The sequence below is a fragment of the Phycomyces blakesleeanus genome, assembly GCF_001638985.1.
Source record: "Phycomyces blakesleeanus NRRL 1555(-) unplaced genomic scaffold PHYBLscaffold_3, whole genome shotgun sequence".
Taxonomy (NCBI): domain Eukaryota; kingdom Fungi; phylum Mucoromycota; class Mucoromycetes; order Mucorales; family Phycomycetaceae; genus Phycomyces; species Phycomyces blakesleeanus.
The window spans coordinates 1,422,773-1,444,098 of NW_017265136.1; the positions used below are offsets into that span (position 1 = coordinate 1,422,773).

The 21,326-nt window shown below is 36.6% G+C and overlaps 9 protein-coding genes across 9 annotated transcripts; 5 read left to right on the forward strand and 4 right to left on the reverse strand.

Annotated features, from left to right (window-relative positions):
* PHYBLDRAFT_107504 (hypothetical protein) lies at positions 1-1,039 on the reverse strand (the record flags this gene model as incomplete). The annotated part of the gene is made up of 3 exons (XM_018428000.1): positions 1-454; positions 524-870; positions 959-1,039. Coding segments are annotated over 3 exons (882 nt in total), but the record flags the coding sequence as incomplete, so codon positions are not given.
* Positions 1,040-1,661: 622 nt separating this feature from the next.
* PHYBLDRAFT_179600 (C2H2-type zinc finger transcription factor) lies at positions 1,662-2,844 on the forward strand (the record flags this gene model as incomplete). The annotated part of the gene is made up of 1 exon (XM_018438174.1): positions 1,662-2,844. One exon carries the CDS (start codon positions 1,662-1,664, stop codon positions 2,634-2,636), a length of 975 nt encoding a protein of 324 aa, XP_018296619.1. The 3' UTR covers positions 2,637-2,844.
* Positions 2,845-3,171: 327 nt separating this feature from the next.
* On the reverse strand, positions 3,172-5,390 carry PHYBLDRAFT_122014 (SGT1 transcription factor). Its single transcript, XM_018428843.1, has 4 exons — positions 5,177-5,390; positions 3,822-5,121; positions 3,653-3,762; positions 3,172-3,600 (listed from the first exon to the last, which is right to left on the reverse strand). The coding sequence occupies exons 1-4, from the start codon at positions 5,361-5,363 to the stop codon at positions 3,293-3,295; spliced, it is 1,905 nt and encodes a 634-aa protein (XP_018296620.1). The 5' UTR covers positions 5,364-5,390; the 3' UTR covers positions 3,172-3,292.
* A 2,460-nt stretch (positions 5,391-7,850) lies between these two features.
* PHYBLDRAFT_130779 (hypothetical protein) lies at positions 7,851-9,059 on the forward strand (the record flags this gene model as incomplete). The annotated part of the gene is made up of 5 exons (XM_018429385.1): positions 7,851-8,060; positions 8,115-8,409; positions 8,474-8,563; positions 8,620-8,723; positions 8,785-9,059. The coding sequence occupies 5 exons, from the start codon at positions 7,851-7,853 to the stop codon at positions 8,998-9,000; spliced, it is 915 nt and encodes a 304-aa protein (XP_018296621.1). The 3' UTR covers positions 9,001-9,059.
* Positions 9,060-11,116: 2,057 nt separating this feature from the next.
* On the forward strand, positions 11,117-11,726 carry PHYBLDRAFT_107209 (hypothetical protein; the record flags this gene model as incomplete). The annotated part of the gene is made up of 4 exons (XM_018427985.1): positions 11,117-11,190; positions 11,260-11,287; positions 11,364-11,473; positions 11,534-11,726. The coding sequence occupies 4 exons, from the start codon at positions 11,117-11,119 to the stop codon at positions 11,724-11,726; spliced, it is 405 nt and encodes a 134-aa protein (XP_018296622.1).
* Positions 11,727-12,180: 454 nt separating this feature from the next.
* On the forward strand, positions 12,181-12,977 carry PHYBLDRAFT_163685 (hypothetical protein; the record flags this gene model as incomplete). Its single annotated transcript, XM_018434855.1, has 4 exons — positions 12,181-12,399; positions 12,446-12,693; positions 12,755-12,812; positions 12,891-12,977. 4 exons carry the CDS (start codon positions 12,181-12,183, stop codon positions 12,975-12,977), a joined length of 612 nt encoding a protein of 203 aa, XP_018296623.1.
* Positions 12,978-13,250: 273 nt separating this feature from the next.
* On the reverse strand, positions 13,251-14,550 carry PHYBLDRAFT_107741 (hypothetical protein; the record flags this gene model as incomplete). The annotated part of the gene is made up of 4 exons (XM_018428014.1): positions 13,251-13,367; positions 13,443-13,583; positions 13,661-14,199; positions 14,253-14,550. Coding segments are annotated over 4 exons (1,095 nt in total), but the record flags the coding sequence as incomplete, so codon positions are not given.
* Positions 14,551-16,953: 2,403 nt separating this feature from the next.
* Positions 16,954-18,349, reverse strand: PHYBLDRAFT_107125 (glycosyltransferase family 15 protein; the record flags this gene model as incomplete). The annotated part of the gene is made up of 6 exons (XM_018427979.1): positions 16,954-17,051; positions 17,122-17,285; positions 17,343-17,622; positions 17,704-17,840; positions 17,907-18,153; positions 18,235-18,349. 6 exons carry the CDS (start codon positions 18,347-18,349, stop codon positions 16,954-16,956), a joined length of 1,041 nt encoding a protein of 346 aa, XP_018296625.1.
* Positions 18,350-18,989: 640 nt separating this feature from the next.
* PHYBLDRAFT_62652 (glycosyltransferase family 15 protein) lies at positions 18,990-20,820 on the forward strand (the record flags this gene model as incomplete). Its single annotated transcript, XM_018440998.1, has 5 exons — positions 18,990-19,717; positions 19,904-20,043; positions 20,113-20,377; positions 20,464-20,597; positions 20,705-20,820. 5 exons carry the CDS (start codon positions 18,990-18,992, stop codon positions 20,818-20,820), a joined length of 1,383 nt encoding a protein of 460 aa, XP_018296626.1.
* Positions 20,821-21,326: the final 506 nt, after the last annotated feature.

The window sequence follows — 21,326 nt, forward strand, 5'->3', positions numbered from 1 at the left end:
TTAAAATACAATCTTGGTTCCCTTGAATTCCTGAACAGTAGGCTTCTGTCGCTGTGCTTCTGACAAGGCTTGTCCAGATTTAACTCTCAATGGCTTTTTGTCCTTGTTGTCTCTTGGTTTGTACTCCTTGGTGTATTCTCCCTTCTCGCTCTTCTCACCCTTCTCACCCTTATCAACTCTGTCACCTCTTGCTGGACGTCTCTTGCGCCATTCTTCTTCCTCTCTTGGTGGATATGTTTTGCCAGTTTTGCCATCTGTGGCTGCTCCCTCTGCGGCTGGCTTTTCGCCAGAGGCTTCCTTCTTCTTCTCACGCATCAACCAAGGATGACCACGCAGGTAAGCATCCTCACTAGCAAATTCCACACGGACTTTACGTCCGTCTACATTGTGTTTATCGGGGGCACGAATTGCTTTTGTAGCATAATCAACGTTCATGAAATCAATGTATCCGAAACTAATACACATTACATGGCGAACTTAGTTTTCCAACAAGTGATATAATTGTATATCTCAACAAACTTACCCCTTGCACTTTCCAGTATCCTGGAACTGACCCAAGCGAACCTTACGAATATCACCACACCACTCAAACTGTGCCTTAACCATCTCAGCGGTGGTCTCAAAACTGAGGTTACCAAGGAAAAGTGTAGGGCAGGGAGGGTTCTTTTGCTTCTTAATTTCTTTGGCTGTTGGGGTAGTGCCATCCTTACGTTCAAAGTTCTTGGCATCCTTAATCAGCAAGTTACGACCATCAAGTTTTGCCTCTGACTTCTCGACACCTTTTGCAACAGCTTCGGGGGTGGTGAAAAAAACGTAGGCGAAACTAAAATAGTTAGAGTCAGACAACCGATTTCTAATTTTGATTATCCTCTTATATACGGTTACTGCTCTTCCAAGAAAAAAAAAGTACCCACCCTTTGTTAAACTTCTTGGGAGTGTCTCCCTTGGGACACTTGACTCTTGTAATTTCACCACAATCTGCAAAGTACTTTTGGATATCTTCGCTGGTGGTGGAGAAGGCAAGGTTGCCAACCCAAATACCATGTTCATCAGGCTTCTTCTCGCTCTTTGCCTTTTTACTCTTGGTTTTTGTAGACTTTTCTCCATCTTCGGTCTTTTCTTCTTCATCCTCGCTATCGTCGCTAACTTCTTCTCCTCTCTAGATAATCGACTGTTTAAGTATATCAATCTTTATCTAGCATCTTTCGCCATTACCTTTCTCTTCTTGTTCTTTTCTTTCAGTTTCTTCTTCTTCTCTCTGTTTTCGCGGTTGACTTTTCGCTATAAAACTCATGAGATGCTGCTTCTTTCTTTCGTTTATTTCTTTTTTAACAAAAAAAATTAAGTTACGTTTTCTTCACGCTCTTCCTTGGACATTAATGCTTTAAGTCTTCTCTTCTCTGCCTTTTTGGGATCGATTCCCTCCACAGGGGCATCGGGAAATTCAACCGCAATTTCGAATGTATCGTCGGGTACGTTTTCCATTGTGTATATATGAAAGATCGATCTGTTCTTCCCGCACTTTTTTTTGCTTAAGCGACAAGTCAAAATTGGTGTAGTCAGGAGATAATGAGATGATAGCGTGTCACGTTCGGCAAAGCCACTATAATTGTGCATATGCGTATTTCCGGATTGACGATGGAAGATGCTCATTAACTGCCATGCCACCTAAACCAGAAATCCGACGACTGTTTAAACAACAGCAATCAGAACGAACGAAAACAAAAAGAGTAGTACACCCCTTTGCGAAATACGATTCTCAGGGAAAGCTTTCCTGTGCTGTGTGTAATGCGACCGTGAAAACAGAGGCTGTCTGGTCGGTACATCTCACCTCGACGGGACATAAAGAAAATATCGCCAAACTTAAAGCCATCCGAGATAGACAGACTCAAGTTAAACAAGGAAGACCAGCCACAGAAGAATTAAAGCGTCCTGCAACAGATGATGGGGAAACAAAACCGGAAGTCAAACGAGTACGGTTTGAAGAAGAGAGCGAGAGCGAGAGCGAGAGCGAAGAAGAAGTGAGCGATGAGAGTGATGCAGAAATGGAGGAATCATCATCAAATGGATTGCCCTCCGATTTCTTTGATACTGCTCCAGAAACTGAAGAGGTGGTAGAGCCAGAACCAGTAGAGAGCAGTAGCCACTCCGCGCTTCCCGCAGGATTCTTCGATGATGCTGAAGAGGACGCACGTGCACGGAAAGCACCTAGACCTGGAGCCAAGTTAGAGGCTGATCTTGAGAAAGAATACGAAATATTTAAGGAAGCCATGGTAGAACCTACGATCGAATCTGAGAAGATAAGAGATGAAGACGAGGAGGCGTTCTGGTTAGATAGAGATGAGGAACTGTTACGACAGCAGGTGGATTTTGATACACGCGTTGATGAACTAAAGAAGCTTCGCCAACAGCGCATCGCTCCTTCCTCTCGTGAATCAAAAAAAGATTCGGGCTTACGTGTTGAATTTGATGATACAGAACAAGAGATTCGCACAGGTTTAAAGAAGGGTGTTCGGGAACTGTTGAAAAAAGCTCCTATAAAAAATGCTCGGACGGTATTTGACGATATGGATGAAGACGAGGATGACGAAGACGAAGACGAAGAAGAGTGGGAATGGAGAGCTCAACAACTTTGAATAAGTTGAACTATGTGGACTGTTAGATGTCCAATGCAAGCACGAATATTTATATCACAAAACTAGTGAGTAGTAATCATGTAATAAGAACCAAAGCATTAAGAACATACGTCCAAGACACTCATTAGAGCTACACTTACATTATTCCAATATTCTTTATTACTTTTTATCCATAAAAATACGACCCTATATATATATTGTACATTTGAAATATTTTAAATACTTGGTTTTCGGCTATCTATAGTTTCGGTAAAATAAGGATCGAGATGACACCTATTTCTTTAATACAATTCATCATTTCAAAAAGACGTTATAAGCAATTATACAAGGAGGAGGAGGGGCTGCAGATTTAACACAATTTTTTTTAAAAATTAAAACTTACTTTTGCACCAGGTCTTTCTATAAGAGAAATTCTAGTGAAGTATATATATATATATTAGACAATGTAAATACACTCGGTGTTCTTTAAAAAAATATGCATGTCAGGTACTGGATTTACTTCATATCTTATTGCAAATATTCTATGGTAGTATATGCCGCAAAGCGGTGTAAAAAGGCTATTTAAGCTTTTATAAAGAAATAGTACAAACTTATTTGTTTAATTATACAATTATCGTCTTTAAATTTAATATATTTACTTAACCACAATAGAGTATTTAAGAATCCTCTTCATTATCTGCAGGCAACACCACACCAAACTGTCGTAGAATATTTCCTGCGGGTCCAGGAAGACCTTGTTGACTCTTGAAACTTTCTAATACGTTTTTAACCAAATTAAGCTGAATATCAACCGGAGAATCCTCGTCTTCCTCGATGTCCTGTTTGCTTTTTTCAAAAGAGGCATTGATTTTTTCATGACCACTGATTTCTTTATCCATCTCACGCATCAATTCATCCATATCTTCCGTATCTTCCATATTCCCATCCACGTCCACTGGATCTTTCTTTAGTTCCTCTGGTAGTTCTATATACCAGAATATTAAGCCTTTTGGTGTACCATAAATTCATCGTTTTACCTAAAACACCCTTTAATATGTTCATGAACCGGTCTGTATCAAATGATATTGCTCTATCAGCACCTTCATCATCGCTATCATCGCTTTCTTCATCGGATCCATCATTTCCACTAAAAAAAAAGGTACGTAAATGAGTGAGTCTGTAATTAGCATACATATGTTAACGTACCCAGGGAATTCGACACCATCTACTCCACTGCGACTTCCTTCCACAAAGGACTCAAATTGAGCCATAATCTTTTCTAAATCAACAGGAACTTCTCCATCCTCATTGTCTTCCTCAAGGTCTTGTTCAATATCACCCATCATCTTTTCCTTCATTTTTCCCATTTTCTGAGCCAGCAGGTCTTCTAACTGTTTAGGATCCACATTCATCCACTCATCACTATCCTCGGTTTCTTCTGTCTTCAAAAGCTCCACCAGGGCATCTTCTGAATATTCTTTCAAGATTTTGTCAATCAAGGCTCTTGGGCTAATTTGGCCCAATACAGATCCACCGGAGAATGTTTCATTGTCTTCGATGTCCAAATCTTCCATAGCAATTACATTATTTTTTTTACTCTGCAAAAATTGCTCTTTTGCTTGTTCTTCTAATTGGCGGTAAATATGAGATCCCTCTCTCTCCCCTCTGAAATAACCGAGTCGGCCCAAATTACTAACGAATTCTTTCCACGCAGGATCAAGGTCAAAGCGATATTTCTCCTGTTCTTCTGTTTGATTTGTTCGCTCATCAGCATATAGCATCTCTAATCCACAGGCTACCTTCATCCCTAGCTCGGCTGCATTAAATTCCTTCTTTTTTGTTATTGGTGGAAGGTGGAATGGTTTTGGTGCGTAAAACTTTTGGCTGACAGTTTGAGCGTAAGTTGTCTTTGTGAATTTTACAATAGAATCAACATTGTTGTGAATAGGTGAAAATTGATTCATTTTAGCACACGCTTTCAAAGAAATCGGCTCACGTAAGTAAAATGCTTCGATGGCTAAAGGAAGTAACTCAGGGGATTTGAGGAGAACAAATGCGGCTTGTTTGGGAAGAATACAGCGTGCTCGGTGAATCTCTTCTTTGGCTGCTCTTGGGTAACCCTTAATTCTTTCCTGAATAATAGCTTGAACTGAAAAACTGGCTTCAGTGGGCACGAGAGACTGGCGTACAATTGTGATGGCTTGGGTGCGTCCTAACTTCCCTACGCTTGGTATCTGCATTATTTCTGCAGGAGTTGTTGGAAGAGGAATGATATGCACCTTTCCCTTGTGTACATATACTCTGTTTTGACTGTTTGTTGGGTCCAACCATGAAGGCAATTCCATCGCAGCCTCTATCAATAATACATCACCGTCATTATCAGCAATTGTAATAACTGCTTCTGGTAATTGAACGGATATTTGCCGCAGTAGAAAAACAATAAACCATTCGTCATTGATACAGTCTCCAAAGCGTGCGACACCGTGTAAAAACGGGTACGAGGGATCTAGTTGAGATTTTAGTCAAAGCTTTTAATCAGATCATTTTATGCAAAGAATTACCATTTTTCTCATCATAAGCGATGCACAGATTGAATCGATCTTTCTGCCAGAGGTAACCGTCAAGATAGTTTTGAAGCTGGGAATGAATGAGAGCACATGTTTCTCGTAGCATTTTCAAGTTGCTTTGCTTGTCTTGTTTTGGTGGAAGATATATTGAGTATTGGACATAATCCACCTCTTTGGACATGGATCCTTGAAAGACATCTTGTAAATTTTCCATTGGGGATCGATGATCCAAATGATCGAGCACCAAAGTCTCTTCCTTTCTTCATTATCAATTCACAAGTCACACTTAGGGTTGAACGTATAAATGATGTCAAATATATACCACCATAAAAGCTTAAATATGGTCGTAAAAGTCATTTAATGCATAAATATATAAAGAGCCTTATTATAAGCACATTAGACATGTAAGTTTATGTATTGATGCGCAAAAGCTTCGTTGTATGATCCACCTCTTTGGGTAGTATATATGGGTATACACTAAATCGCTAAGAGAAAAAAGACAATTTTGGTAATAATTCAAAGAGTATTCTTAAACCTCTTAGTATTTATAGCCATGTTTTGAAACGTTTAAGCAAGTCTCCAACCCTCGTCCATATTGCATGGTGCCCATAAAATTACTTTATAGTAAGTGGTTATATTATTTGAATAACCCAGCAAATCATACTTTTATTTTTGTACTGTGTAGAGATAGGAGGACGGTGCTTTGCGTCGATTGCAAAAACATGGTTATAAAAGAACTATATAAAAAAAAAGGGGGAGACAAGAGCGGGATATTGCAAAGATGTTTTTTTTTAATTATGGCAGTGAAGAAATAGGAAGGATTGAAATTGAAAGTGAAACATAAAAGTAAAAGAAATAAAAAAATCCGGCACTGTTTGGACAAGATCTAGCCTTAAAGAAGCTCCTATACTCTCAAAGAAGTTTGTAAAAAAAAACTCCTACTAAAATCGCCATCTTTTATGATAGTGTAAATGACGAGGACAGTATGTTTTATTGTGTTCCTATGATTGAATATTGCTTCAAATTCGGTTTCTGAGATACAGTCTATATTTATCAATCTGTAGTTCTCCCATATTCAGTAAAAATAAGCAATAAAGGTAACCTGCAAAGGAATATCGTTTATCAATGTTTGTACCCAAGTAGTCTTATATACCTCAAAAAAAAACCTCTGCTTTATTAGAAACAAATACTTTATTTTATAAATAAAATACTGCGCGATAAAGCAATGCTGGCTTGTATGTATGTGGACGCGAACATATACATTTGTTCTTAGTTGGTGCTGGCAGGTTCTATCAGGTGTATCTGCATGTTGGGAATCCTATTTAATTGGTCTAAAAATTGCTTTTCAGGCTGAGCTGATAACGAGTTAATGGAAATGTATCAGAGAATGAGTAGGTCACTCTTTAGGATGAACCCTTATTAACATCTTGTAGCTTTAGGTTATTAGTCTGCTTTAAAAAAACCTAGATTTCAACATACAAGTCATATATGTTGAGTAAATTAAAAGAAAAAGATGAAAAACCTGGGTTTTATAGGTAGTATGAGTAACGTATATTAGTAACACAATAAAAGACAAAACTAAGCATACGTGGTACAATGTAACTCTAGAATATTTTATGAATTTTCTGCCTTTTCTTTAATAAATAAAAAATCGCAAGACAATACAATGAAGATCCAAGGATAATGTAAAGAATATGAAGAAGACATTGGGATTTCTAATTACATTTAAAGCAGAAGCTAAATAGCCTTTACTAATGTCTATTGTATAAGACATTCCAATATTAGTAAGCCCGATGGTTAGCATTTGAAGGTACGAAAGTAATTCCTCAATGAAACTGTGCTTGTATGACTAGGTACAAAGTTTTTTTTTCTTTCAATTGATCAGAGTACAAGATTCAATGTTTAGTAAAACATCGTGCCTTAAATTAGTTTTCTCCTTGATACTCAAAACAGAGCTTCAACACGCACCTACATCATGTCCATAGTAAAAGACATTTATTTTCTACTTTCATTGTATATGTGAAGTATTCTTTATACAGAAGTGGTGCCATTCTAATTGCTCTATCCAGGTGCTTACGATTGAATAGTTTGATGATTATCTTTGATCTGGTTACAAGAGCTTGATATTCTTACAATAATTTAGTGTAAAATGAACAATCGTCACAGTGACATGCATTACACAAATTCCAAATAAATACAGTCCACACCACTAGGAGAAATCAACACTCTTTCAAACCGTTAATGTCATTACCCCCTACTTCTAGTATTATTGAAAGGCGTCGCAGTAGAAGATCTATCTACTCGATAGCCTCTGATATTCGCCCACCGATCGTAGACTTTGAAACCCACAGGGCATCGGATGAAAAGCTCGACAGCATAAAAAATAAAAAAGTTCAAAGCTTTTATAAAGTAAAGAAAACAACGATTATCATTTCATTGTACCCACACATGTCTCATTTAATCTTAGCATCAAAATGAAATGATCGATCGTTTCTTAGAAGTGGATCATGTTGTCGAATGCCTTCAAAGAGGTGAAGATCCTCACGAAACCAGCTATGGAGCTGTTGCCGCTGTTCCTCCACGAGATCGCGATGAAGAAGAAGGAGGATCCGGCCAAAGTGAACCGCTATTAGGCCTCCAAAAAAATATGGGAGATAAACGTACAAAAATGTGGATTGTCCATCTTGCTATCAACCTTTCGTTCGTTGCAAACATTATGTTGTTCGCTGCTAAGCTATTTGTAGCCTTTTACTCGGGCTCAATGGCCATTCTAGCGTCCGCTTTTGAAAGTTTTCTTGACATTGTTAGCAACGCAATTATCTTTTTCACAGTTCGGATTATTCGTCACAAAGACTTTTATACTTACCCAGTTGGCAAAGTAAGAATTCTAAATTTGTATGATTAGACTATATACTTATATAACTTGATTTAGTCTCGCATGGAGCCTTTGGGTATTGTCGTATTTGCTGTCATCATCACTACCTCCTTCTCCCAAGTTCTTATATCATCAGTCGAACGCCTGGCCGATCCTGAAAAGGTCGGAGAAGAGCTTGACTTGAGTTTGTCAGCTTTACTTTTGTTGGGAGCCAATATTGGAGTCAAGGCTATTTTATGGGGCTGGTGTGCTACAATTAAAGGCAGTTCTAGTGTGGAAGCCCTTGCATACGATCACGAGAACGATGTCGTGTTCAGTATTGCTAGTACTATATTCCCTTTGGTTGGTAAGTGTGTATATATTATGTTATCTACGAAATATGATCGTCATAATAAATACATATTATTACAATATAGGTATTTGGGCTAATATGCCATGGCTTGATCCTCTGGGTGCAATCATCCTTTCTCTTTATATAATCTACGAATGGATGTCTATTCTCTTGGGTAAGGCGGTTAACCTAGGAACAAATAGAGCATTTTTTAATAGATTTGATTGGTAGATAACATCAAAAAACTCACCGGACAGGCTGCAACAACTGATGACATCAAACAGCTAACATATATGGCTTACCGCTTTTCTCACAAGATTGTCGAGGTTGACACGGTAAACATATGTAATGTTTCTAATCCCACCAAATATAATCTAATTGTTCTCGCTATTCAAGGTACGTGCTTATTATATTGGCGATAGATTGCTGGTAGAAGTAGACATTGTATTGCCACCCAATTGCCCTCTCCAGGAGGCTCATGATGTAGGAGAGGCTCTTCAGGATGCACTTGAAATGATGGATAATGTTGAGCGAGCCTATGTACATTTGGATTATTCATCTCAGCATGCTATTGAGCATAGACGTGCTCTGGAGACTGGATATGGCGAATAAACCAACCTCTCAATTATACGCTTAGTATTTAAAAAATAAATATTCATTGCATATGCCCTAGACTTTTTTTTTTAAACCGTCATTTTTAACTACTACTCATTGTAGGAAATAATACCGTATTTTTCATTGCTTGACTCAAATGTTAAAAACATTATATTTTCGAACCTTTAACAAAAGATGTTCAAAAAAACTTATAGCTATGATTCGTGGTGGTAGCTAATCTGTAGAGGCATATAATATATAGTAATAAACATAGAAGATATTTAGTAGGGAACATTTCTAAATTTATCGGCTTGAGAGAAGTTTAACGATTTTGGATGTTAATACAATATCTGCAACAAACGTCTGCGGGAACTGTGCTTCATTCTTCTTGTAAAATCCCTCCTAATCTTTTTCATCGTAGTTGATTTGTTATATCTAGACTTTACATGGTCATAAAGTAAGCTACATATGTTCTCGATTGGGTTCAAATCAGGACTGTTTTGTAGCTAATCAAGAACATATTGTTCAAGTTCATCTGTACATCCTTGTGACATATCTGGCTTATGCTAGAGAGCACTGTTCTCTTTGTATACGTACTCATAGTATGTGCTGACAGGAAGACTTTTGTAAACCTCCGTAAAATAATTTTTGAGAGCCTTTACGCGTTAAGAGACATTAATATTACCCTCAAGCAAAACAAGTGGTCCAATACTCCCTATCCAGATACACCTCAAAACAATAATAGATCTCCCATTGCCTTGTACCGTTGGGGTGATACAATCGAATTGGCCCCTTTTCTGGGGTTAACGTCAAACGTAGCTGCGCCGACTCTTCTTGGACTGTAAACATGGATTCATTAACCCATATTATATTATTCCACTGTTGAAGTTTTCTGGTATTTGACCTTGGTCATTGCCACATGTGGTATATGGTGTCGCCTACAGCATATTCTTTCCCCTTCGCTTCTATCTTTTTTGACTCTATCCTCAGCTTTTTTGCGTCTTCTGGGTGTCATTTTTGTAGGTGCTCCAACAAGATTTCTGAACATTTCCTTGCTAAATGTCCTTTTGTTTGGCAGATTTTGGTTTTGATATTGTTCAGGTTTATTTCACAGTATCCTACTATTTCAGTTTTAATACTTCGTGCTTTCCATGAACTTGGCCTCTCTCTCTCTCTCTCTCTTCTACCCCAGTAATGATTCATATCATTTTTTGGATAGCATCGTTTCTGTGGTTTGGAAGGCATATTTGAAAGAAATACTTGATGATGTGGCTTTTGTTCCGGCTAATATAGTTGCTTCTGAGAAAAAAAATCAGTACAATTATTCTTCCAGGGATCCAATCTCATCGACTAGGGTTTTCTCTCTCATGTTGATTCTACTTTTTCCTGTCATATTATTATCATTCCTTTCTTTATTTTATTTCCTTACTCTGTATCTTCTGTATGTCTTTCTGTCTTTATACCTATTAACTTACTACTTTATCCCCACGCTTTTGGGGCTCATAAATATATCCCCAGGCACCTAACTCTCCTTTATAGGAAGCAAGACCTCTTTTTTAGGCAATTAATACAAAAAATCTCATACTAGAGTTTTTAACCAAACCTCAACCTAAAAACAACTCTTAAACCCCGAAAAACATTGTAAAAATGTTCTACGAAAGTGGGGGGTTTTTTTTACTGTAGTATACGGAGCAGCAATGTTATGATCAACAGTTAATATATAAAAACGGTACATTTTATACTTTACATCTTCGATATAAGTTTCGGTATTGTTTACCAAATGCTAATACCACTGAGATTATGACCTAAAATAATCAAATAATGCCTTTAGCAGAGTAAAGCACTGTACCGAATGTGTATAGTATTTCTAAATTTGTTTACAATTTTATTCTATAAATTTTCAAACTTATTATTGGTTTAAAAAAAATTAATTCAAAGTTGCCTAGCAAAAATCTCCAAACGTTCTATTGTGATTAAAACGCTGAAAGAGCGCCACTTTGAGAATCTTCTTGTTATTAATTCAGTACAAATGCGTGCAATTACATTTGCATCAATAATTGGATGCTTCATCCTTCTGACAGGCTCATTTTATGTTTTATATGAGCGACAACAGTCAGTGAATATTAGTTTACCGATGGACCTGGCGGCATCAGAAGATGCTGCCAAGGGTGGGGTCATTATGAGTCATCTAGGAAATGCAACTATAAAGTAAGTTTATCATATTAATACAACTCAGTTAAGTCTGACCTGACAATATATACTCAATTTTTCTCCTAGAGCTGAATTGGGTCGGTCAACTTGGAAGGTAACAAAAATATTTTATTAAACATGCCAACCCTAGTTTGACAGTATTTTCTTGTATATCACGGCATATTATTTAGTTGCTTCACACTATGGTCGCTCGCTTTCCAGAATCTCCAACGTCTGATGAAAGGGCTGCCTTAAAGCAATTTATTTTACTCCTTTCTAGGTTGTACCCCTGTGGGGAATGGTAATTAAAGCAGTATAATTACTCTTATTATTTACAAAAACTAATATGTGTATATGACAGTGCGGAACATTTTCAAAAATTGCTTGCCAAATATCCTCCTCAGACTTCTTCTCGCGTAGCAGCATCTCAGTGGGCATGTGCAATTCACAACCATGTGAACCAACGTTTGGGAAAAGAAATATTTAACTGTGCTGATATCGAGGCAAAGTACCAGTGCGGATGTGATGCTGAGAATACAGAAACCACTTTATAATATTAATAAAAAGTGGTTCATGCAAGTCTGTAAATAACAATTAGGATATTTAATTTCATAAACTAACCATTATCGCATAATTTTTTATGAGTTTAGCACTTTAAATATCCAAGTATTTATTGAATCCCAAAAAGCTTGCCAGCAATCGACCTGAACAGACAAATAGTCATCTTTCTCCTAATTGTCCCTTCTTAGAGTAATTATAGCTGCCTATGTCTACTATCAATAATATAAATATTATATATTATATGCAGTAATAGACTCATAGTATATATCTATAAGTAGTTGATTGGCCGTGTTCCAAATACAACAAACTTTCATATTTTTAACTATTTGTAAAGATGCTAAAGCTTTTATCTTTATTCGTCACATACTATTTTTAAACTCAGAAATAGCCTTTTTTTTCATTCTTGATGATTTTGTGGGTTGAATGGTTTCTTCTCATTGTTCAACCATGACATCTTACCCTTATTTTGAAGACTTTAGACACAAGAGAGTACATACTCCTACTGACTGGGAATCTGCAGACCATAAGCAGAAAAGGTGTGTTACTGACAGCGTCATTAACGACATGGCTGCCATGTCACTCGATAGCACTACTGCCGGCAAGTTCAGTCTTTCATACCCATCACTTTTTAATACTGGTATTGATGAGGAGACCAAGTCAATAATTGTAAATAGATAGCTACAGACTCTCCCCCATGACATTTGGGTATCAGAGCCAAATATCTATCCAACCTGTTCCTGGTGGAATAGTCCAGCAAGTAAACAATGTTGTTTCCATACCAGACATGGACGAGTACTTGTCACAGCAGGATCTCTCAGATGATGAGAACGATATAAACATTGATTTGGATAATAAGGCTCTTGTGGAAGCAAATGTTAACGGATCTTTGCTGCTTATGGAAATGAGACCAGGCGAAAAAAAATTAAGGATCCCTGAATTTGTTCTTAATCCCCCTACAGAGTATAGTATTATAGCCATATCTTAATTAATGGTGCAATCATTAATGGTACTTTATTTATAGACTTGGTGAAGGACAGTCTTCATTACCATACAAGTATTATCTAGAAACGCTAGAAAAAGTACGTATCTTTGTGGATGTTCTTTGATTCTTGATCTATTCTCATCCAGAGCTTATCTTGATTACCTGAATTATATAGCCAGTTTTTCATAGTATTCAGGAGAAACCTTCTTCTGACCAGGAGATCCGTGAAGAGCCAACAAATAGTTATATGGATATTGACTAGTAATAAAATTTAAGATATGACAATGGATACGTTCATTTGTAATATATAATTTATGATTGATAGACTTTTTAAAGTAACTAAATCGCATCTACAAAGTTCATTGTGTATACATGGCATAAAAATAATATATATTTTATGTAAACAATGTATATAGACTACTTGCATGGTTTGCTATGAGAGAAAATGGACTAAGAAAGAAAGAGAGAGAAAACAAATTAAATGGGACTTGAATACATAGAAACATATTCATCTACTCTTAATTTCTTATATGAGTTATACATCATATCCAGGGTTTTTGTAGTGCCGAGCTCGGATACCCTCAGAAGTAAACAAACGGCTGGTAGCAGGTGCCAATTTATGCCGTGGTAGTACTCGGACATCATCTTCATACTAGTTAAAGAGGCAATAATAATAACCAACGTTAATCGATACTATACTATAGTGCCTAACAAATTCTTTTCTTACTGCTAAAACAATATCTTGACACCTTCCGTGATCAAAACAGGTATCAACAACAGGAGAGTCAAACTTCTGGAGGGTATAGGCATACAATTGCCCGGAACATATTGCCTTGAGATTCCACACAACAGAAAATAGACCAGTCGACTAATATATATATATATATATGAAATGTATCCGATTACCATTTTATATTTTAGCTTCCTGGTTTATTTTAAACCTACTGTCACAATCCATTTTTCGTTACCAGGCCCTGTATCAAACCGTGCGGCTGTAAATTTTATCGACTGCTTCATACGTACTACGTGCTCTGGCTTGAGTCGCAGTATCCAAGGTATTGGTTTGTCGTCAAGCCCAAAGGAAATCTCGAATCCAAGTCGTTTTCTGGAGTCATTTCTGTGTAATGTATCAACAACTATAAGGTATGTACTACAGGTGGCAACGATATAGCGCCCATGTGCAGTTACATCAATATGGTAAATAGGATCTCTCATTGGTGGTAGTATACTTTTGGCAGTTTGTCCCAGAGCATCAAATAGTCGAATTTCTCCTTTTTTACTTGCTACAGTTACTTTGCCAGTATCTGTGGTGGTTACAGCAGAGAATTCTGTTTGTTTTAGATGCTTCTTATATTCACTTTCTTTGATTTTGGAGACCCCCTGTTGTCGAGGGTCGATTTTGAAAACTGTTGTAGGCGTAATCCCGACTATCGATTGCTCTGATGACATTTGAGAATTCTTGAAACTTGGTGCAATACTCATCACTAAAACAAATTACATTAATTATATATATACGTATGGTATAGACTATAGTCACCTGTATCTTGGGGATCCAACTTCCATGATTCAACTATTTTACCACACTCAAGATCCATTCTAAACACTCGACTGCTGTCATGAGGAGTAAGCATCAAAAGAGATGTTTCGTTCTTGTGCAGAATTGTATAACTGGGGGTAAACTCGTAACCACTTGATGCTCTTATTGATTTGATATAGGTATTGAACGAAATATTTCCATATTCTGAGGACTGATAGACTCCTATCTTACTTCCACGCACGACATAAGAACGTTTGTGGATCCCACTGACAGTAAGAAGTGTATTTTTTGAAGAACCGTGGAGAAATTTCTCCAGATCAGGATTTTCACATTCGTCTTCCTCATCGCCTTCTTCGTTGTCTTTTTCATACTCTCTTGCCTCTGGATAATCTATAATGTGTTCTGCTATAAAATAAGCATATTAGCTTGAAGTTTTCAGCATTGGCTTACCGTCTGATTCATGAAAATCACCTAAAGAATGTACTCCGTTCTCGTACGCATTGCTTATATAATCTTGATCTCCTTTCTAAAACTGTTAAATGTATTTCATGAAATAAAAATTACTTACGCATAGTTTAGAGAATAAAACAAGTCTTGAAACTTCGTACATAGCCTGTCCAAAAGCTGCACTAAATTCATCGTACTCATCCTCTTCAAAGTTTTTGAGAAGCAAGGAATACACTTTATCACCTTCATAGTAATTCCAGTAAAAAGCCTTTTCTTCCTGTATTTATAAAGTATAGCTTATTACACACAAAGTACACAGTTCCAAGCCCATAATGAATTGCTTATATACCTTGTTAAAATTAGGGTTAATTTTTGCCTCTATAGCCTGTGCTATAGGAAATGTCATCCCAACAATAGAAATCCAGCCTAAAGTAGATATATATATATATATCAAGATAGTAGGTAGTTTGTTTTATTGGATACAATAATAGTCGCAAATATATAATAAAAGGCTTACATTTGAAAAGCTCTTGACTTTCTAATGAAAGCATTACTCCACGCCCAATACAGCTATATCTATCATTGTCTGGTCTAAATATGAAAAGATCAGCCTGAATACTGATAAGTGTTTCATCGCTAGAAAATGGCAAAATGCTTCCGGTCGGGATAATAAATTTCTCTATTATTGGACGAGAATCTTGGATAGATAGAGATGACATTGGAAGAATTATAGGCTCTGGATCGATCCCATGCTTGCTATCCTTTACTCGTATATCTTTTGTGAGAGTACGAGAAGTTGTCTGAAGAACGGTTGGGCTAAAATAGATATATACATATATTAAGAATGTTGGAGTTCTTCAGATCACAAATTGCTGGTAATTGGAACTGATATGTTTACTGAGGAAGAAATTGGAGGATGTCTTGTTCGGTTGCCTCTTCTCGCGAGGTATTGTATTTTGCTTCATACATGCATTCGTACGCTATGAGTATAAATATATCGACAGATTCTGTCGGAATGGAGGGATCACATATATACTCAAGCACTTCTCTTGTATCCTGATATAAGTTTGCTTGTTAGCTTGTCAAGAATATATAATATATCTAGGTAGTTTATTTACAGGATCAAGCCAGGTAATTGATATCATGCGACCTTGATCGATATGCATCATAGTTAAATTTTGCCATTCATTCACAAAAAATGTTTGTTCGTCTTTATCTGTAAATTTCCAGCTGTTAATAAAACAAAACAATAAGGGTGAAAAAATATCTGGTTTGTTATCCAAAAAAAAAATTCAAACTACAAAAGTTACTCATTTACAGCAATTTGTATTTGAGTCAGAGCGTTTAGTACAAGTAACGACAAGGAGATATTGGAAAGGGGTCGAGGTGCGTTTTAATTCCAGTCTGGCATCATCAAATCTTGAAAATATTGGCCCGTTTACGATGTGCGTTAGACTAGATATAGTTTACATAATATATCTTTGACTTATTTCTCTTACACGTGTTCATGCACTGTTCGTAGTCCTTGAGAAAAATATACGGAAAAGTTACCAGAGAGTATACCAAGTATGATAGGCTTGGTAGTATTCTCAAACAAAGCCTTTCCAATATTGCGGTTAGATACTAATGATTTTGTCATTTTGGTGGAAAGGAAAGAGGGATAAAAGAAAAAAGTCGCATCTTTAGAAATACTCTTTAACGACTTTATAATGTGCCAATTGATTGCAAATACGTCCACACAGCGTAGTGTAACATACCTCCCCTTGTTCAGTGAGTATATTAATCCGCATAATTGAGTATAAGCAAAATAAAAATAAAAAATAAAAAATATAGGCAATGCCCTAGTTACCCATCCTTAAGTCTGTGGGATCTACAAGCCAAAATTGTATTTAATAAAGCCTAATATTTACAAAATAAAAGCATTGGATTTTAATCATAAGAGCCTTTTAAAGATATTTCCGTTGATATCTCTACACACAGCCGCGTGTATTTATGCGTGTATGTGTGTACATAAGTAATCAATATAACAATCCGATGTATTTAAGTCTGAACATCTTATCGCTTTAACTAAAGCATATATTCTTTTATGTATTTTGCATGTGCAAGCATTCAATTTAATAGATAAATTTCACTTTGTACATATTGACACTTGGGCTGTACTGTACTGTACTGTACTGTTCTGTTCTGTTCTGTTCTGTACTGTACTGTTCTGTAATGGAATGAGATTTTATTTTATCTTTTAATTAATTAATTTTTATAACAAGATCTCATTTACTGTTTTTCTATTTTTTGGAGTTGAGAACCCCTGGGCATCCATGTACGTGTTCAGGCAGCTCATGTTGTCAGTATAGTCTAGATGGTATAGAAAACCAACGTACTTATCATTAGTCTAAAGTAGTATTATACTGTAGTATATATTTACCCAAGGTTCTTGCTGGATTACAAGTGCATCGTTTTAGCAAACTCTCTTGTTCTGGACAATGTTCATATATACTGTGTTTATAGCCAATGTCATTGAAGAAATGTATTTCATCTTTCTTGAGAAACAAGCTGGCAAATATCGAATGAACTGGTGCATCTCCCCATCTAAACGACCATGTTATTATCTAAATTATAATCCATCTACATTTAATTTAACCATACCTTTCGTAGAAAAATCCGCCCGACTTATCCAAGAAATCAAACATATTTTGATAAGCTTCTGTCTGCCAAAGATCAAGTCTGGCAATCTCAAAGTTTGTCCAGAAATGGCAGCTATTATAGCTCTCACCATCCTCTTCAGTTACAAACCGATACAAGCTCTCTGTAGCAAGATTTGGAAAATAATTTTTTCCTTTTGCGGTCGAAATTCTTACAAACTCTCTGATCGTAGACCACAAAGTTGGGATGGTCCCCGAATGTTCCACAAAGGCAATTGTAAAAGCTTTTATATAATAGTAGAAAAAGACAGCAACAGAGGGCTTGGTAAGATATTAAGTACTGGACACATCTATCAAAGACATACCATACTGTTTGTTATTTGTCTTCATGTATAAAAATGGGTCGTAATCAAGATCACAATAATAACGAACGTCAGGCTCGATACGCCAATAAAACTCCCAGCCAAGCTGGAGAACAAGAGGGTGTCTCCAGAAAAATCCACTAGACATATATACCAGGTTAATCTAGGCACACCTAAATTTGAATTGGTAGTAGAATATTAGTTACCTTTGAAAGCGACACATATGACGGTAGCTTTCGCTTGTTCCATACGGAATAGACTTCATTGATTCTCTATTTCTTGCTGCTTTCTCCTGGTCAATCCATGAAGGATAAGACCACATTGATTCATCCACTAGGCCATAATGTGTCTTTCCACTCGTGATTTTGGTTGTCAGTTGTATAAATTCTTCTGTGAAGGGCTCATTGTTCAAAAATATCCAAGGATAACTGAATTTGCTGTTAAATCTAGTTTCTGTATGGATATCAAGCAATTTGGTGTTATTATTCCAAGTGTTATAACCCTATTAAGATCTAAAAACAATCAGATACTTACCAACATCATACATGGAATCCAGCATGCCATATAGCTCCTCATTACGCACCAAGACAATAAACCCTGCTTTCACGCGTTGAGTTGTGTTCCCAGGTGTAGGTAACTGAATAGTCATCTGGTGTGGATTATAACGAGGTCCAAGAGTGTACGATTTTGGCTGAGGGGCAAAATCAACACTGGGGATTTTAGAACTATCTGACAGTTCAATTATGTCTGAACGTCTGTCTTCCCAAAAGGTGCCTTGACCAAGGTAGCCACGGAAGTAGTACACAGTTGCGCCTATTACATACAATAGTGCGAGGATCTGCACCAAAAGAGTTGAATATCGACGAACAGACATTAAACGCTTTGGGCAAATAAGTATAGAGCAAAGTAGAGTAGTAAAGATATTTGGCTTATAGACTATGGGTATATATGAGTAAGCCAAAAAAAAAAGAAAAAAAAGAGGGGGTGGGAGGAAGGGATTTCCCTATAAGCACACGATTGCGCCCTTGTTGTTTTACTCTTATATATAGTGCAAATAACTAAAGTAAGGTTTTCATTTATATGCACAAGTCAATATCCTGCAGGTTGAGAGCTAGACTAGAGGATATGCAATTCTCGTATTAGGCTTCTTTGTCGTTGAATCCTTGCTATTTTGTATATATATATATATAATTTTGTATATACCTATATATCCATTTTTCTCTTTGCTATTTATTATTGTGCTTCTGAAGGTTCGGTTACCACAAGCGTATCTGTCTCTCTCTATATAAATGACAAGATCTGCCCTCTCTCGAATATTACAAGATAAATTCAGCGCTAGACCATATCGGTACTCATTGTCGCGCCAAGGCATGCGAGTCGCCATATTGGCTTGTATAACCCTTGTTTTTGGTATCTGGTGCTACAAATCTTGGTGGTCATCGTCTTTAAACCCATATTCGCTGGATAACCGGCCCAAAGAATTCGTTGAATCAGCCTGTACTGGCCAAGTAATTACATCAAATAATTCACCACAGCCACATTTACAGCCACAATTATCTAATGGTGAATCTATTGGAACCCAAGCACCTACCCCTGACTCACTACCACAGATATTGCTGGAACATGAATACATTAATTTTCTCCTTCCACCCATTACACCCGATCAAACCATCCCTCTATCTATTCTGGATAAGCTGCCTGTTCGCGGTGTATTATATATGGTTGTTAGGAATGAACAGCTGCAAGAGATTCGATTATCCATGCGTAGTGTTGAAGACAGATTTAACTACAAATTCAATTATCCGTGGGTTATATTGAGTACCCAACATTTTCCTTTGGATGTAAGAGGATATATAACCAAGATCACTAGTGCACCAGTCTATTTTGGAAAAATAGATCTTGAAGCATGGAATTATCCACCCTGGATTAGTATCTATGGGTCCGAATTGGTTATGGCAAAGATGGAGAGAGAAAATGTTTATCGTGGAGGAAGCCTATATTATCACCAATATCTAAGGTCAATATAAAACATTTTTTTTTAATTCATGCCTTGCCGATTTTGACACCAAAAGAACGAGAGGAGGGGTTGGAAGAATTATTGATCCACCTAAAATAATACGAACAATAATATTAATATTGATGTCAATGTTAATGTTAATGTCAATGTTAATGTCAATGCCAATGCCAATGTCAATGCCAATAGATATCAGGCTGGTTTGTGGTTTTATCATCCTCTTTTTCGACAAGTCGAATATGGATGGCGCATAGAGCCAGGGTCTGAATACAGTTGCGACATAAATGAAGATCTTTTTCAGACAATGAGGGATAAAAACAAGAAGCTTGGTAATAAGACAACGTAACTATGCACATTTTTGCCTTAGGACGGCTTCTAATATGATGTTTATTATTCAGGGTTTACTTTGACAATGAAAGAAGCACCAAATACGATACCAAACTTATGGAAAGCTATTGGGTACTTTTCTCATTTCTATCAGAACCTTGTTGTGCCGTTCAACCAGTCTATTATGCCCTGGTTAGTTTACCCTACTACAGGAGAATATAACTTTTGTCACATTTGGAATACATTTGAAATTGTCGACCTTTCTTTTCTTCGATCCAATGAGTACAAAATGTTTTTTGAATATATGGATCGAACTGGCGGATTTTTTTACGAGAGGTAAAACATTTAGCTGTATATAACATAAAGCGATTGCCAATTTGTTTATTGTTTATACTAAACCAACCATCTATGCATGATACTAGATGGGGGGATGCAGCATTCCGTACAATGGCAGCTGCCTTGTTTCTCAAACGCGAGGAGCTTCATTTCTTTAACAAGGTTGGCTACTCAAATTTAGTAGCTGAACGGTGTCCATTTAACCAAGATGGACTGACATGTAGTTGCGATGTTGACTCTAATTATGGCATGTATACTTTTCAAACAAAAATAATAATAATAATATTATATAGTAATTCTTTTTTTTTTATTATTATTTTCATATAGATTTCAACGAAGATAGCTGTACTGCTGGACTTCTTCACTTGATTGATAAACCAGCGATTGGTGAAATGGCTGACTTTGCAAGGGATAGGATGAAAGTTGAAGGATTTATAGGATAAATTGAGGCTATAAGTGTCATCGTGCATCCCAGAAGAAACACAGTGGATGTACCTTACATAACGGAACGTAAATTAATCAATATGTACACATTTGGTAGAAAAATATAAAAGATCTGATCCTTTCTTTGTTTGTGATTGTCAGTTAAAAGATTCTGTCGTTAATCCAAAAAGAAAGAAGCAATAAGAGGAAATAAATGCATAACTCCTTGATGCATTTATTTTCCTTGAATGGAATGGTAGATATAATTCATTTCAGTTCGATTGAATTCAATTCAATTCAATTCAATTCAATTCACTTCAATTGAATTGAATTATAATCAACATAATTGTGAAAGCAATAAAGTCAAATACATATTCTCTCTCTCTCTCTTTCTAATTTGTTTTTTTTTATATCCTGTTCTTTTGTCTCTTTATCTTTACCTTTCTTCTTCTTCTTCTTCTTCTTCTTCGTTTTTATTTCACCTTTATACGCTCCTTCCTGCAAGACAGTCTATGTCGCGTTGGAT

Bases quoted from the DNA above. Each gene is read 5' to 3' on its own strand.
- PHYBLDRAFT_122014 (XM_018428843.1), bottom strand. From the start codon at position 5,363: ATGTCCAAAGAGGTGGATTATGTCCAATACTCAATATATCTTCCACCA. The intron at 5,122-5,176 runs GTAATTCTTTGC...AATCTCAACTAG, and splicing joins CGCTTATGATGAGAAAAATG to ATCCCTCGTACCCGTTTTTA. The intron at 3,763-3,821 runs GTACGTTAACAT...CTTTTTTTTTAG, and splicing joins GATGGTGTCGAATTCCCTGG to TGGAAATGATGGATCCGATG.